The 17,456-nt window shown below is 38.5% G+C and overlaps 1 protein-coding gene across 2 annotated transcripts in view; it reads right to left on the bottom strand.

The window, feature by feature from the left end:
* Positions 1-5,098: 5,098 nt before the first annotated feature.
* The window catches only part of LOC143644343 (protein lifeguard 2-like), a 28,632-nt gene continuing 16,274 nt past the window's right edge, over positions 5,099-17,456 (bottom strand). For both annotated transcript variants that reach the window (XM_077113603.1, XM_077114413.1), the window contains 5 exons: positions 15,289-15,326; positions 15,118-15,205; positions 12,279-12,368; positions 9,238-9,285; positions 5,099-5,674 (listed from right to left, as the gene is read on the bottom strand). In XM_077113603.1, the coding sequence (XP_076969718.1) occupies positions 5,522-5,674; positions 9,238-9,285; positions 12,279-12,368; positions 15,118-15,205; positions 15,289-15,326 (417 nt within the window). In that variant the 3' untranslated portion in view covers positions 5,099-5,521. The remainder of the gene's footprint in view (positions 5,675-9,237; positions 9,286-12,278; positions 12,369-15,117; positions 15,206-15,288; positions 15,327-17,456) is intronic.

The raw sequence follows: 17,456 nt of genomic DNA, 5'->3' as shown, positions 1-17,456 counted from the left end.
AACAGAGAAGACAGGATTTAACAAATGAGCAGGTGAATTCTACCAAACATTTCAAGAAGAATTAATACCAATCCTACTCAGATGCTTCCAAAAATTGAGAAGGGAATACTACCTAACTCATTCTATGAGGCCAAGTTGCCCTAATAGGAAGCCAGAGAAACTAAATGACAAAAAATATGGAAAAATTTGAATTGGATCTCAGGAAAATGATAAGACTAAACAAAGCACACAAATACAAGAATCATTGGTGTCCCAGAAGGAAAAGAGAAGAGTAAAGGGCTAGGAAGATTAGAGGAGGACATAATGGGGGAAAACTTCCCAACCTTTATAAAAGACAGAAGTATGCAAATTAAAGAAGCCCAAAGAACTCCAAATACAATAAATCCAAACAGGCCTACCCCAAGACACATACTAATCAGTCTGCCAAATGTTGAAAAGAAGCAGGAAATCCTGAAAGCAGGAAGAGAAAAGCAATCTACTGTGTACAAGGGAAACTGCAAAATACTGGGTTTGAACTACTCAACTGCATTATGGAGACGAGAATGCAGTGGTATGATATATTTAAGATCCTGAAAGAGAAAGACTTCCAGCCAAGAATTGTATATCCAGCCAAATTGTCCTTCAAAACTGAGGCAGAGATTACAATTTTCACAAGCAAACAAAGGCTGAGAGAATATGTCAACAAGAGACTGGCTCTACAAGAAATATTAAAGGAAGTTCTGACAGCTGGGAAAAAACCAAACAAACAGGGGAAAGATGTCTGGAGGAGGGCATGGAATTGAAGAGTACCAATAAGATAAAAGATAAAAAGAGAAAGAGGGAAAAGAACATATAGATATGACAAAATCCAAAGGTTAAGATGGTGGATTCAAGAAATGCCTTTATGGTAATAACTTTGAGTGTTAATGGACTAAATTTACCAATTAACAGATACAGATTGGCAGAATGGATTAAGAAATATAATCCAGGGCAGGCCACGGTGGCTCAGCAGGCAAGAATGCTCACCTGCCATGCCAGAGGACCTGGGTTCGATTTCCAGTGTCTGCCCATGTTAAAAGAAAAAGAAAGAAAAGAAACATAATCCAGCCATATGCTGCTTACAAGAGATTCAACTTAGAAAGATAAAAATAGATTGAAAGTGAAGTGAAAGTATGGAAAAGATATTCCACACAAACTGTAACCAAAAGAAAGCAGAAGTAGCTATACTACTATCAGACAAAACAGACTTTAAATATAAAGACAGCATGAGAGGCAAAGAAGGACACTATATATTAGTAAAAGGGACAATCAACCAAGAAAAAACAACAATCATAAATGCCTGTGCCCCCAGTCAAGGAGCTCCAAAGTACATGAGACAGACATTGGCAAAACAGAAGGGAGCGATAGATGTTTCAACAATAATAGTAGGTGATTTCAATACAGCACTCTCCTCTATAGATAGAACAACCAGACAGAGGATCAAAGAGGAAATGGAGAATTTAAACAATTTGATAAATGAATTAGACCTAACAGATGTATATAAGTCGTTATACCCCAAAATACAAGGATATACATTCTCTAGTTCTCATGGAACATTCTCCAGGATGGATCACATGCTAGGGCACAAAACAGGTCTTTATAAATTTAAAAACTGAAATTATTCAAAGCACATTCTCTGATCACAATATAATGAAGCTGGAAATCAATAACCTCCAAAGAATGAGAACTTTCACAAATATATGGAGATTAAATAACATACTCTTAAAACAATGAGTGGGTCAAAGAACTTGTTAGAGAAATTAGTAGCTATCCTGAGATGAATGAAAACAAGAATACAGTATATCAGAACTTATGGGATGCAGCAAAGCTGTGCTGGAGGGAAATTTATTGCCCTAAATGCCTATATTAAAAAAGAAGAGCAAAAACCGAGGACTTAACTGCTCACCTGGAGGAACTTGAGAAAGAACAGCAAACTAACCCCAAAGCACATGGAAGGAGAGAAATAACAAAGATTAAAGCAGAGCTAAATGAATGGGAGAACAAAAAAGAACAACAAAAAGAATCAATAAAACCAAAAGTTGGTTCTTTAAGAAAACCAATAAAATCAATGGACCATTCAATAATACCATCCTAAACAAAGGGGGGAAAAGAAGTGTAACAAACAAAGTATCAGTGGCTGAGAGAGTTCAAATAGAGTCAAGAGGATACTCTTGAGGTCACTCTTAGACAAGTTTCAGTTAGCCATTGCTATCTACCACAACTTACCAAATCCCAACCAAAACCATTCCTGCCAATCCTAAAGAACACCTAGGGTGATGCATGATTATACAAAGGTTCCATGCACTAGAATAACTTTCCGGAAATCTCCAGATGTGTCCCTGGACCAGATAAGTCCTGAAATGCAGAGGGACTAGCCTTTCCAGAAAATCAACTAGTTCTATCCCCCTGTTCCATATTATCAATAGCCTCTTCCAACATAAAAATATTAGAATGAGCATAGCCCAAATACCCATAAAGAGTGGGAGAAAGATCAAAGGTGATGGTTGAGTTATACAAAGAAGATAGGGTTTAACGAATTAATATGATTGCTGAATCATTATATGGATATTTCTTTTAGTCTCCAGTATCTTAGAGCAGCTAGAAATAAGAATGTAAAATTGTGGAATTTTAACCTATACCAAACTCTGAAATCTGTTCTATAGCTACTTGTTGCAATGTACTTGGAAACTTATTTTTTTGTACATGTTATTTTTCATTAAAAAAGAAAAAAGAGAAGGAGGAGTATAACAGAGAAGATAGGATTTAACAAATGAGTATGACTGCTCAATCATTATATTGATATTTCTTTTGGTCTCCAATGTCTTGGAGCAGCTAGAATTAAAAATGAAAAATTTTGAACTGAAACCTATACCAAGCTTTAAAATCTATTCTATAATTTTCTATAACATCTTACTTGTTAGGATGTACTTGGAAATTTATTGCTTTTTAGTATATATGCTATATTTCATAAAAAAATAAAACGTTAAAAAAAAAGTACATGGCTTTTTCTGGGGTGTATAACAGCTTAAAACCAGCACACAACCCAATTTAAAAATGGGCAAAAGACATGAATAGATGTTTTTCCAAAGAGAAATACAGTTGGCTAAAAAGTGCATTAAAAGATGCTCAGCTTCACTAGTTATTGAAACCACAATGAGATATCATCTCATACCTATTACAATGCCTGCTATTAAACAAACTGGAAAACACAGGATGTGGAGAAATAGGAACATGTGGTAGTTAGATTCAGTTGTCACCTTGGCCAGGTGAAGGTACCTAGTTCTGTTGCTGTGGACATGAGCCAATGGTACATGAACTTCATCTGTTGCTGATTACATCTGCAGTAGACTAGGAGGCATGCCTGCTGCAATGAATGATGTTTGATTTAATTGGCTAGTGCTTAAATGAGAGACTCAAGGTAGCACAGCCCAAGCAGCTCAGCATACCTCATCTCAGCACTCGCAGCTCAGCCCAGGCCCTTGGAGATGCAGAAAGAAATTACCCCAGGGAAAGTTATTGGAACCCAGAGGCCTGGAGAGAAGGCCAGCAGAGACCATCCTGTGCATTCCCACGTAAGAAAGAACCTCAGTTGAAAGTTAGCTGCCTTTCCTCTGAAGAACTAACAAAATAAATCCCCTTTTATTAAAAGCCAATCCGTCTCTGGTGTGTTGCATTCCGGCAGCTAGCAAACTAGAACAGAACACTTATTCACTGCTGGTGGAAATGTAAAATGGTACAGCCACTGTGGAGGATAGTTCAGCAGTTCCTCCAGAAATAAAGGATAGATTTGCCTTTATGACCCAGAAATCCTGCTATTCAATGTATACCTAGAAGATGTGAAAGCAGGGACACAAACACTTGTACACTAAGTTTCATAAAAGCATTATTCACAATTGCCAAAAGATGGAAAGAACCCAAGTACCCATCAAGAGATGAATGGATAAACAAAATATGGTACATACATACAATGGATTGTTCTTCATCAGTAAGAAGGAATGAAGTCATGAAGCATGTGACAACATGGGTGACATTATATTGAGTGAAATAAGCTAGACATAAAAGGACAACTGTTGTATGATTCACTGATATGAAACAATTAGAATAAGTAAACTCAGAGTCAAAATCTTGAATATCATTCACCAGGGGCTAGGAAGGTTGGGGAATGGAGAGTTAATGCTTAAATTGAACAGAGTTTATGGAAATGTTTAGGTAATGGATGGTGGTGATGGTAGCTCAACATTTTGAAAGTAATTAACATCATAGAATTATACCTTGAATGTGGTTAAAAGGGGGAAATTTTAGGTTGTATATATGCTACTAGAATTAAAATTTAAAAACAAAAACATAGCACTGTATAACACAGTGAACCCTACTGTAAATGATGGATTATAGTTAAGAGCACAATTATTAATTGTTCTTTCATGAATTATAGCACATACACTAATGCAAGGTGTTGTAAAAAAGGGTGGTATATGGGAACTCTATTTTACATATTTTATGCATGGTTTTTCTATAAATCTATAATTTCTCTTTAAAATATTCAAGAAAAAATTCATGCCAACATAGTTCCATGGTGTGTTAGTTAGATTCTGGTGTCAACTTGGCCAGGTGAAGGTGCCTAGTTATATTGCTGTGTACATGAGCTGATGGCATGTGAACCTCATCTGTTACTGATTACATCTGCAGTCAACTAGGAGGCATGCCTGGTGCAATGAATGATGTTTGATTTAATTGGCTGGTGCTTAAATAAGAGACTCAACGTAGCACAGCCCAAGCAGCTCAGCATACCTCATCTTAGTACTCGCAGCTCGGCCCAGGCCTTTGGAGATACAGAAAGGAATCACCCCAGGAAAAGCTGTTGGAACCCAGAGGCCTGGAGAGAAGGCCAGCAGAGACCATCCTGTGCCTTCCCATGTAAGAAAGAACCTCAGTTGAAAGTTAGCTGCCTTTCCTCTGAAGAACTAATGAAATAAGCCCACTTTTTAAAAAAGCCAATCAGTCTCTGGTGTGTTGTATTCTGGCAGCTAGCAAACTAGAATACATGGTATGTCAAAATCAAGAGAAGAGAAATGAGTAAATATAGGTTTCTCTAATCAAATTTATTCAGGTAGAGAGATGTTATTTTGAGTAAATATAGGTTTTTCTAATCAAATTTATTCAGGTAGAGAGATGTTATTTACAGCTTTAAATAGTGCCTGGGAAAAAATTAACATCAACAAAGTAATGGGCACCTTACAAAAATGAATTATGATATTCATCTTTTGAATTTATAAACCAGCAACGTTCACACAAAGTTTTGCTATGTAACAATGGAACCAAAAGTATAACAACTACAGCTACCATCTCCTGAACACTGGATTTCATTTGACAAAACAATAATATTATTTAATAGTTTAAATTAAAAGTGCTTATGAAGTGGTAACTCTGCATGTCTGAGCCTGCCAATACTTCACAGGCTTCTCTCTTTCCCTCTTTTCAACACAAACAAACCTTGGCCGTCTGACTATCGTGCCAGTCCAATCAGTTGCAAAACAAAAAGGAAAAGGTTGATGATGTCCAAGTAGATGTTCAGAGCAGCAAAAACATACTCTTCAGGATCCAGGTCAGAATGGTGATGGCGCCCTCCCACCATGAGCTGCACATCCATTACCAAGTACTTAAAAAAAGGAAGAAAGATTAGCTGTTTATATTGTATATTTATATCAAATAAGTGTTCTAAATGATCTGGGAACAAATATTTAGCATCCAGAAAAAATATTATGAAAATTCATAGCTGTATATATTATTCTTACAGCTCCAAACATTCATAACTTCCCTAAGTTTGTACTCTATTTGTAAAAGCAAATACCTCATCCTCCTGAAGCCATAGGGCCAAATCCATGAGCCTTCGATGCTTTCTAAATCCTAAAAACCTTATGGCTTTAGTCAATTACATGGATTAGGTAGACAGACACGGAGATAAACTGCAAAATGTCCTATATACATGATACTGTCCCATAAACAAAGAATGAAAATAAAGGTGGTCCCTGACATTTAGATTCACATGGAACAATAATTTTGAATTCTTAACACTTTGAGTGATAGCATTTTTCAAACCTCGACATTTGGGGATGGCATTATTATGATGTCTATATCCAGAATAGAATAAAGAAGAGGTGGAATTCATATTTGATTAAATAATTCCCAAAGTAAATGTTTTAGGCTGGCTGCAGTAGGCTGAATTATTAGTTCTCAAAACACCAACATAAAAAGCCATAAGAGCCCATTCATACTTTTATTTGTTGCAAATTGAACAGACCCCAGCATGATAAAGAGAGAAAGCCATTAGAGGGAAGTCATTTTATATCCAAACTCTAGACTAAAAGGGGTACAGTCTAGTGCTGTGAAGAAGACCCCAGTGAGACACATCCACACTGGCATTTTAGAGAATTGGGGGAAGGGTATTTTTTTAAACAATCTTTAAAATATTTTAGAACAATATCCATTTCAGTGAAACTTATCCCAAGTCATTCAGGTATTTGCTCTCCCTTGCTTCTGATTCTCACTTAGACTTGTAAGAATGAATAGGAAGAGGGGGAGGCCATGGAAGGAAAGTAATTGGGCACTTCCTGGGTAGCAGCACACCTGGTTCATTACAGATATTATCTCATGTCATGTGGAAACAAGTCAGGTGAGGCAGGCAAGACCGACTGAGACTCAGAAGAGAGGAACATGCTGTAATGAGTGGTCAAGGAAGGAATCAAGCCCGAACCAAAACAGGTGCCGCTCCTGAATTGCTTAGTCCTTCTCCCCCTTTTTCCTCCCCTCTCCCTATATCTGATTCCAGCACCTTTGAAAGGAAATAAAAATTAGGGTGCCCAATCATCTGAGCTTACCCTGGACTTTTACATGTCCTGGGAAACACCTCACTTCCAGTCAAACCAGGACTGCTGGTAACCCTAAATACAAAAAGCCTGCCAGTGGCTGAGCTTCCAGCTTTGCTCTTAGCTTCAGTCTATTACCCTAGAGTCCTGATTCCTATGAACTTCTTTTCTCCCCTCCTCCTCTCCAAAAAGCCCTGACTTTCTTCTTATAAGAGAGGATAATGATTAGGTGGTTAGTAGCGTAGCTTCTGAGGAGAGGTCATGTTTTTGAGGGCAGATGGGAAAATCAGAGAGTTAAATGAGCTGAGATCTAGCCAGTGCTCTTGGCTGGCACCTGCTGACATCCAAGACACACCAGCCCACAGGGAAACCCCAGTCGTGATTCAGACCCCTGGAAGCTTTTGGGAATGTGGCCCCTGCCTTAGCCCTACAACTCTGGTAATTAAACATCCCTTCCCACCCCCTGACTCCCACCCCCCAACACACACAAAAGCTATTTCTATTCTCCTCTCCAGTCATTTTTTTGTTGTTAGGCAGAACTGCCTATAAAACAAGAATTTTTGCTCTGCTTGCAAATTGGGAACAGAAATAGCAACGTACTTTTGCAGAAAAACAAACAATGCCTAAAGGGCACAAGAGACAACAATAGCAAGAACCAATAGACCAAGGCTGAGAGGGCAAGGGTATCGAAAAAGTGAAAATCAGTTTTTTTTATAATAGGAGAAGAAATAAGAAAATGGAAATATACATACTTAACCTTCTAGACTACGTTTTTCTAACATTTAAAATGTGTGATAAAATTCCAGAAAAAAAATAATAAAAGGAACAAGATGAAGCAAAATATGAATGTTCTTTAGGCTTGGTGATAATACGTGGAGTTTGTTACACCATGCTACATCTGTGTATGCTTGGAAATTTCCAAAATATATAATTTAAAAAGTTAAACCTTAAAAGATGACATGAAAGTAACAAAAACACATTTCAAAAAGAGTTAGGGCAGCCTCCAGGGTTGGTTTATTTCAGTCCTCAGAGACCTGGTATCTTTTAATAGCTCATCTTCACTCTGCAGTACCACCAGTTTCACCCCTCCAATCCCAGGCCCACTTCCTTACTCAATCCTGGACAAAGAGAGCAGCTATTCTGGAAGCAGGCTTAGAAGATTAGGGCAGCCTCCTTCCCAGAGCCCCCAGCAAAACTTTGGGCACATTCTGGGAATGTGTCCATTCCTGGAAAAGAATGGGATTCAGTTCTTCTCTAAAATGAGAAAAGGGATAAGTGTTCCTCCAAGTACATGAGCTCTGCAAGGGGGTGGTATGAATAGAAACAGAGCAGTTAACAAGAAAAGGAAAAATGCATGTTGAGTAGCACCATGATGTTCAATGCAGTGAAATAGTAGATATAGACATTTGAAAAATATAAAAATGGCACAAGGCAATAGTCTGTGTTGAGCGAGGTAATGGTTCAAGAAAAATTGTTTTCAAACCAACATAGCTTCTGGAGGTACCACGCTTGCGAGTAAAGTCTTCTATCTTTGATGGATGTAACCACAATTCGAAAGTGACAGTGTCACTTCCTATGAGATATGATTCTAATTTTGAGATGGTCATATGAAGAACAAAGTCATTAAATTTATATTTTCCATTTCTAAAAAAAAAAAAGATGACATAATAAAAGATAAAATGGAATAACACACCACTTAAAAAGAATGAGTTAAATCCATGTCTGCTAATGTGTGGAGATGGTTATCTTTAAATGAAAAATCAAAGAACAGAACAATGCATATAGCATGACTGTATTTGTGTAAAAAATTAATGTTATAAATGCATAAAGAAATTTTAATAGTGTTTAACTCTGTGGCAGGAAGGAAAGAGGCAGATTTTAATCTTCATTTTATAACCTATAATGTTTGAATTTTAAAACATGTGCATGTATTACTTCTGTAAGAAACCTTCCTTAAATTATTTTAAAGACAGGACTAAGTGGAGTGAAAGAGATTACTAATGCCTTAGCAATAACTTTCATCCATACTCTGTAAAATGTTTCTATTTTGATAGATTTTCCCTGGTTTAAGAAAAAGAAAGAAAGAAACCACTGCTACAAGTTTCAAAGGTTATAAATGATTCTTCTTTCTCTTCTTAACTATTATCTCTGTAAAGAAAAGCAATGTATTTGTGGATTGCGAAGACCACCCAGCTCTCCTGAGGGTGATGGCTTTTAACATAATCCTTTAGGAAGTAGCAATTCGCCTGGAGGGCTTTCCAGTGAACACCTGACTCCACTCAATTCCAGGCCTAGCTCAGAGGCACTGTCAATGCACATGTCATATTCTTTGTCAGAGAGGAAGAAATGGGCTTACCAATGAGAAGATCACAGTTCCAAGTCCAGCATACAATAGATGCAACCACTGCAAAAGGAAAGGAAACAGTGTATATTAAGAGCTAGCTTTGGAATAATGAAAAGGTCTGCATAGGTTACAGCTGTTGGGTAAGAACCCAATATTATGAATCTTTTTGAATCTTGTTTGAATGCAGTCATAAATAACATCCACTCGATTCCATTCAGCAAGCAAGTGAAAATAACCTTGCATATACCAAATAATATTCATCAAGTAAGTGCTAAACTCCTGGGCATGGGAGGGCCAGTAGACTGTACTAGATATTTTTAGTTGTCACCCATTCCACACAGCCCTTCTAGAGAATTTGCCCTACCCTTTGCCCTTGGAAGGGATACCTCTGGGAATGTAATGACCCTCTCACTGCCTAGCTAGAGCTGATTGATGAGAGGTGGAAGATACCCAGTGGAAAGGCAGTCAATCTGTTAACTGACCAGAAGCCTGTGACATGTAACCAGGCTCAAACAGATGTACCAGATCTGTCAGAAATCAATTATCGGGATGGAAGGATCCAAGAAGCAAAGGCTGCTGCATCAGAAGATATTCCTGGAGTTATTACTGTACTAGCAGAGGTGGCCCATTAATTTAGCCCCCCCCCCCCAAAAAAAAACAAGGTGGGATTTCCATTCTTATAAATCACAGCTCTTCTTCCCACTTAGGAGTTCCATGCTATTCCCTCAGGTCTTTGCCTTGAGCTAGTTTGAGCGGTATTCTAACCCTTGATCATAATATGGGACTGGATGAACGTCAAGATTTGTCTCTATATGGAAAGAGGATAAGGAAGTGGTGTACAACACCCGAGAAAATGTGGCATTAATTTTTCAGGATGACAAAGCTTGTCCTGAAAGGGATGGACAGAGCACTCCACTAACCAGGGAAAATTCTCGATAAAGAAGGAAAATCAGTCTGGGATGCCCAATGTTTATAGGCTGAGCTAATAGTAAGAAAACACTTGATAGCTGGAGTCCAAAAAATTCAAAATTGTCAAGGCAAAACAAGCATGTATACTTAGGACAAGTTTCAGTTAAAAGTCTTCCACTTATGAAATGTGACCCTGGGCATATAGCATACCAAAAAAGAAAAGTCTTCCATTTACATATATATGTGTAAAATAATATATTTTAGATGTTTTTTAAATGGGAACTTGGGTTGATATACCTGGGAGGAAACAGTATATTAACTGCACAATTCTTATTACAACCAATATATCTGCTACCATCAATAATAATTTAAAAATGGAGAATTGTGACCATTTAAGACACATTTATGATATCCTTGAGTATGATATCCTGTATCTCTAAAATATAGATGCTACCTCCCTATAAGCTTGTATGGTCATTCATAAACCGAAACCAGTCTAGACAGAACTTTTGTCCTACATCTGAAAAGCCTATATCAAGTCCACTTGTTGCCAAAGAACCTCTTTTGTTCAGCATTTGGTCCAAGTTGGCCTTGAGGCCTTAGCTGAATGGTCACAGGCCCTAGGCCAGTCATCAGTGGACATGGCCTCCCATATGCTTCACAGAGGGATCACTTACAAACAGACCCCCCACCCCAGGTCGGATCCCATGTTTCAGTCTCTCTACCCCCTCTGGAATCCATTCACAGACAGTGCAATATGTTGGAAAGAGACTGGGCACTGGAGTCACACAAACTGTCTTTGATGCCACCCTCTGCCATTTATTACCCATGTGAATTTGGATGAATTATTTGATTTCTATGAACTGGTTTTCTTATCTATAAAATAGATGTGATATGTACTTTTCGGGGATATTGTGAGAATTAAATTTAATTCCATAAGTGAAACTACATAGGCCTCTGTCTGACATCTAGTAAATATTCAATAACTGTATTAAAGCAAAAATAAATAATTAAAAGGCTAGAATCAGAAAATAAGGACCCTCGTATAGGCTGCTTTTAGAAAAGGCCAAATAAGACCATCTCCTCTATTCCCATGATTCCAAACAAGCAGCAACATCTGCTGACTCCAGTTTAAATCCAACCATATAATTCCTTAACTCCAGTCCACATCTGTCAAATGCTATTTAATATTCTAAAGAATATTCTAATTAGAATATTCTATTTAAATGAACTACACAATCATTTTCTTATGCAACTGCTAAGACAGATTAATATAAAATAAAATATTTTAGTTAAAACCATTGAAAAACATAGGCTAATCACATGACCCTCCATTGGATGTTGTGCCAAAGAAATTCTGGAGCCCATGTCCCTAGCCTTGAAATGTACAATCCAAACCCAAGCAATGCTGCTGAAACCAGACACAAAGGACACCAAGCTAAAAGGAACACCCACGAAAGGACAGAAAGCAAACTCTCCAACAGGAAATTACTCCAATGCCAAACCCCACTTATATAGAGAAGAACCCTGGCCTGTTCCTGTGAGGAGAATTCCCTCAAGACCCTCTTGGGACCCCAACTACAATGGGAGACAGATAACTGTAGAATAAGGTAGGAGTTCATTATTCAGGTCCCAGACCCTCTGCCATGGTGCTATCCAACAAGACCAGTGTGGTGCGTGAGGACGCGCCTCACAGACTTTGCTACTGCAGGGCAACCGACCAGGGGCCCCAACTACTGCACTCTGAAATCCATTGCTGTTTGCTTTAAGGTTTCCCATGGGCAAATTCCAATGGCTGAGAGCAAGAGGACCTTTCCTGGAGACACAGATTATTCTGATGGCCAACTTTGGCTCAAGGACTCTCTGATGGCCTTGCTGAATCTCCTTAGATTGCACCGCATTTAGATGCTTCCACCTGGCTTGCCTCTCTCCTTCACTTGGATTCGGATATGCCCTCATGGTCTGACAGTCTCCCAGTTTTCCTGGCCCCCTTCCTGTTTTCTCTCACAGGTATTTCCCCCAATAAAAACTTTTCATGCTTAATCCCCTCTTGATATCTGCTTCTTAGAGGATCCAGACTAACACAACCAGCACTTCACCTCTTTTTAACAATCCTCTTAGGTCCCAAAGGAAATTTCACTTACATATGCTCGTACGAAGACTAGGATAATTCCATACAGCAGAAGCACGAAGAGGAAAACGAACAGCACTCCATTTAGCAGAGTAAAATCCCACTAAGGGAACATAAAGAGCACAAACAAAACAAAACAAAACAAAAAAATCTCAACTCAATTACCACATAAGGAATTTTGGATATTTAGAGATGCATTTTATACCCCACAGACAGAAACTGACCCAATTGCTAATAATTTACCCTGGACAGCTCAGAGAACCATGGAAATCCATTAGCAGCAACCACTGTAAAATATTATATAAAAAGTGTTATATGAATTGGGATTTGCTTCATGAAGAAGAGGGCAGGATAAATGTAGATGACAATAACCATGATTTGATAATTTTTTTAAACTGGGTTCCAGTGACATGGGGGTTCATTATACTATTCTATTTTTATAATTACATGAAATTTCCTCTAATAATAAAAAAAAAGGATATATTGAATAAGTGGACAGGATGTATATGTAATTTATAATATAATCATCACCATAAGTAATATTAACATATTTTGGAAGCATGTGCATAGAAAATGATGGAATGAAATATACTGAGATGTTAACTGGGTAAATTTTTTTCACATATAGAGGCATATATTTTAATGAAAAATATATAATTTGCATATATTATTGGATATATAACTTATGTTATTTTTACCTTTATACATCAATGACCCAAATCAGCCTGGATTTTTTTAAAGAAAGAAAATAAAGGGAAAAGGGATAGTCAACTTCTGACCTAAAAAAACTAGATTGTGCAGCAAAACAAGAGTCCTGAATCCAAGATAATTTCTTGCAAAAGCATTTCCTAATTGCTTTATTTCTTCCTCTCTTTCCTTTCCTTAACATATCAAAAGAATAACTTAAAGTAGTGTTTCTCTTAGGGGGATCCAACAGCATCAGCATCACCTGGAAACTTATTAGAAATGGAAATTCTCAGGCTCCACCCCAGACCTCTTAAAAGGAGAGGGAAGGGTAGCAATCTGTGTTTTAACTAATGGCATTAAAGGTTGTTTAGAGCTGTGCTTTTAATACAGTAGCTACTAGCCACATGTGGCTACTCCAAATTGAGATGTTTTGTAAGTGTATATACACACAATACACACTGGATTTCGAAGACATAGTTTAAAAAAAAGAATGTAAAATATCTCATTGATAATTGTTATATTCAATACATATTGAAATGATAATATCTTAGATAGTGGGCAAAATAAAATATATTATTAAAATTCATTTCACCTGTTTCCTTTTATCTTTCTTGTTTTTTGAAAGAGAGTAAAAGTTCATTGCTAGGCCTGAAGCAGGAGATCAGAAGGCCTATTGGCCCAAAATCTGTGTCCCTAAAATCTGTCTCCTCCTTTTATCTTTTTAAAGCGGCTACTAAAAAATCTAAAATTACATGTGTGAGTTGCATCTGTGGCTCACATTGTATTGCTATGGGACAGCACTGGTCTAGAGAGTAGTCAGTTTCATTTGTGGCAATTGATACCCTAAGGCTTGCTCTTATCGGCAGAAAGATGTGATATCAGGGAAGGAAAGTAAAGCCCACCCTTTCCCAGGCCTAGAAGATGTCGAGAGAGGAAAGAAGCTGAGATGAAGGCAGAAAAGACGGTGTTTGGCTGTCTTTTAAGGTTATTACTGTAAACACAATAATAAGAATCATCTTTAAAATACTTCCTATATAATAATTCGGCTGAACCCAGGCCATAGATCACCTATGACTTAAAATACAATGGCTTTTCAAAAAGGAGTCTGGCGTTTTAGACGATCTTAAATGGTCCTAAATATCTTTGCATTCATCTGCGCTCCACCCACTGCAGGGCGGCCGTGTCTGTGCACAAACAGGCTGGTTCCTACATGTGGTCCTCAGGGCACCAATAGGGATGGCAGATACAGATCTGATCATGAATGAAAATTCAATCTCTAACTTCTGATAAAATTTGACTACTTATTTACCTGCCACTCTGATGCTGCTTCCTTTTTTCCACCTAGAAAGGCTAAAATTCTGTATCTGTCTAAGACCTTCCTTGCGATGCACGACCCAAGTTTGGAAAATACACTCCCTTCTGTGTAAGTTATTAGACTAAGGAAAACCCACCATTTATTAAAAGGAAATGACCAGAACTGTAAGAATGGACTCTTGAAAATACTTCATCAAATCTCAACACTCATCCTATGGTGAAATGGACTCTGATTTATCTTACAATTAAAAAGGAATGATCCCAAATTAGATGTTCTCTGGAAAATCTTCACATCCTTGAGCCCTGAATAACTATGACTTTTAAAAAATATTTTTATTGATAAAACTTTACAAACATACAAAATTCTTAACATATAAACAGTCTATGAACTGTATGACTTTAAACTCCCTGTATCAGTCAGGGTCCTGGCAGGAAACAGACGGTATTCTGAATCATTCAAATAGGATGATTCAAGGAGAATTTTTTAAATAAAGGAACTATCTAGAAAAGTTATGTGTTCAGGAATGGGGAGTGCAGTACCTAGGCTAGGATCATCTCATGATGTAACCACTCTTAGGCCCAAAAGGAAGAGAAAAACGGAGCAGTTACCTGAACCCAGAAGGATTGTGTATTGTGTTGGCTATCTTGACATGAGGCATGGATTTTGACTACAGAACTCAGCCCAGGAGGAGGCCATGGCAATCAATACCCCCACCTCTCTTTCCTCCCTTTTTGCAATCTCCACCTGGGGCTGCCCAGTGGCCAAATTGGTTAAGAAGCCTGACGGCAAGAGGCCATGGATGGGAAGCCACAGGACTTACAACAGCAAAATCTGTTTCAATAATACGTACTTTTGTCTGTAGAGCAAATAAAGTGAGTGCCAATGTGACCAGAGCGGTTGCTCCCGTTGCCCAGAATACTTCCTCAGCATTATAGAAACTAAAAAACAGAGATTATGGTTATTGTCCAAATATATCCAAAGAAAAGCACACAAAGAAGGGAAGTGCATATCAAAGACTTACACTGATACGGTTCCTAGCAGCAGACCTTGAAGAAGTGTCTAAAAACAAAATTGACAATAAATCAGAAGCCTGATTCTTGAGGCATGAGGCAGATGCCCAGAATCCAGAGAAGGTGACTTGAGGCATGTACATTCACACAGGGTCTAGGTAGCAAGTGGGAACACACCCAGCCCTAAGGCACAAAGCTACAGGGTGATTATGTGAAATATAGTAGAACTAAACATTTCCTTGGCATTCACCCTAAGACTGACAAGAAAACGTTCTTTCATTAGTTAAAATTTCTTAGAACACAAAAATAACTCTCAATATTTTCAGTGAATTAAAATATGTATTAATTATAAATGTGGAAACCAAAGTAAAGTTCCTTTGTAGACCATATTATCATTAACCAAATGGGGCCATCCACAAAGTGTCTTATTGTTCTGTCAGGGTAGGGTGTGCTATTTCCACTAGTGCCTTGCAAACAGTTTCAGTTCTGACCCTTTGTATAGTGCCTGGGTGAGAATAAAATACCTCCTCAAACACCTCAGACATTGGATGAGAATTGAGAGATTCTCAGTGCCAGAGGATGGGGCTGGAGGAAAGTAATCCAAAGAGCATAGAGCTGGATCTACAGGGGCCAACTCAGAGCTAAGAGGAAGATGGCATGTGGGCTTGGGTTGCGGCTTGAGGGTTCCCATCATCCCAACAGAGTGAGGGATCAGAGGCTGTGCAGGAGGAATGTAATGCAGGTGAGAGGCCAGGCTGAGAACTGAAGTTGAGACCAAGAAAGGCAATGGGGATGTGCCCAGGCCTATGGTCAGGAACCAGGACAGCAGGCACAGTTGCATGAAAGCTACCGTGAGCACTGGTTCAGGGGCCCGAAGTTCCTTCCAAGCCATCAGACCTCAGTCAAAGACAAATCCAGAGGCTTGACTGATCCATTGGTTCATGGAGAAAGCCAGGAAAGAGTCTTCCAGACCCAGGGAGTAAAAGTGAAGCACATCCTAAGCCAAAGTGCTGGGACGGCTACAGGGGCTCTGAACTTGTCCAGTGAGCCAACCACATACAGGATCAGACCCTGGAAAAGAACTGTAATCCCGAAAGTACTGGATTACCTCTCAAAACCTTGTGATAATTGCCCAGTTCTCTACTTTGTTAAATTTAGCTAAGGAGATTGTCTTTACTTCCCTTGTGAGAATGTATCTATTCAATGCACATGCTATTTTAATAATGTGCTTGCTTCTAACCACACTCTTAAGATTAATTTTCTTCCTCTTCTACTACCTCACTTGCTTCATATTTCTCCATCTTAAATCTTTGGCAGTGTGTGTGTGTGAGTGTGTGTGTGTGTGTGTGTGTGTGTGTGTGAAGGGGGGGTGTGGGCTAGTGAGTGAGCACCTTCAGTTTTTGGAAGCGTGGGAGAGTGAGTAGCAAGAGAGGCCTTAGAAGTCAAACCTGTCCAGTGACTTCAGAAGCACTAAACATGCAGTCAGCGGCAAAAATTCTAAGGGCAGAAGCTGGCTTCACTGATTTGGATAGGACTAAGGTAAATCAGAATACAAGGTAAAGGATGATATTGTCCATATTTTAAAACTTCAACTTCTGTATGAGATCAAAGGAAGGGATGTTTATTTGGTGCCAAATTTATATTTTGACTAGCTCCTTATCTAATTAACTTGTATGATCAGTTTATTTGAACATCATAATTACATGGAATCTTGAATAGGGCATGAGATCTTGTTGGTTTGCACAAATTAGTGTGATGCCACCATGTATCCCAGAGTAATTTGGGCAGAGAATAAAAAAGTATTTGCAAAGTACCCTTGGGGGGCTGAGGAGAAAGGAGGAAATATTCAACTCCCCCATCTGGGGAATTCATGGTATTCTTGTAGGCAGTGGGGACAACCAATTCCATAGGCTGAGCCTTAAATCTTGGGATTCCCTATGAAACTTATTCCTGCAAAGGAAAAGCTATTGCTACTTATAATTATGCCTAAGAGACCCCTAGAGAACCTCTTTTGTAACTCAGATGTGGACTCTCTCTCTAAGCCAACTCGGCTGCTGAACTTATTGCCCTCCCCCCTTCAGGGGACATGACTCCCATGGGTGTAAATCTCTCTGGCAACATGGGACAAAACCCCCAGGGATGGGCCAGGACACAGCATGATCGGAATGAGAAAGCCTTC

This window comes from Tamandua tetradactyla, chromosome 1, assembly GCF_023851605.1.
Source record: "Tamandua tetradactyla isolate mTamTet1 chromosome 1, mTamTet1.pri, whole genome shotgun sequence".
Taxonomy (NCBI): domain Eukaryota; kingdom Metazoa; phylum Chordata; class Mammalia; order Pilosa; family Myrmecophagidae; genus Tamandua; species Tamandua tetradactyla.
This window is presented reverse-complemented; position numbering and strand designations above follow the sequence as displayed.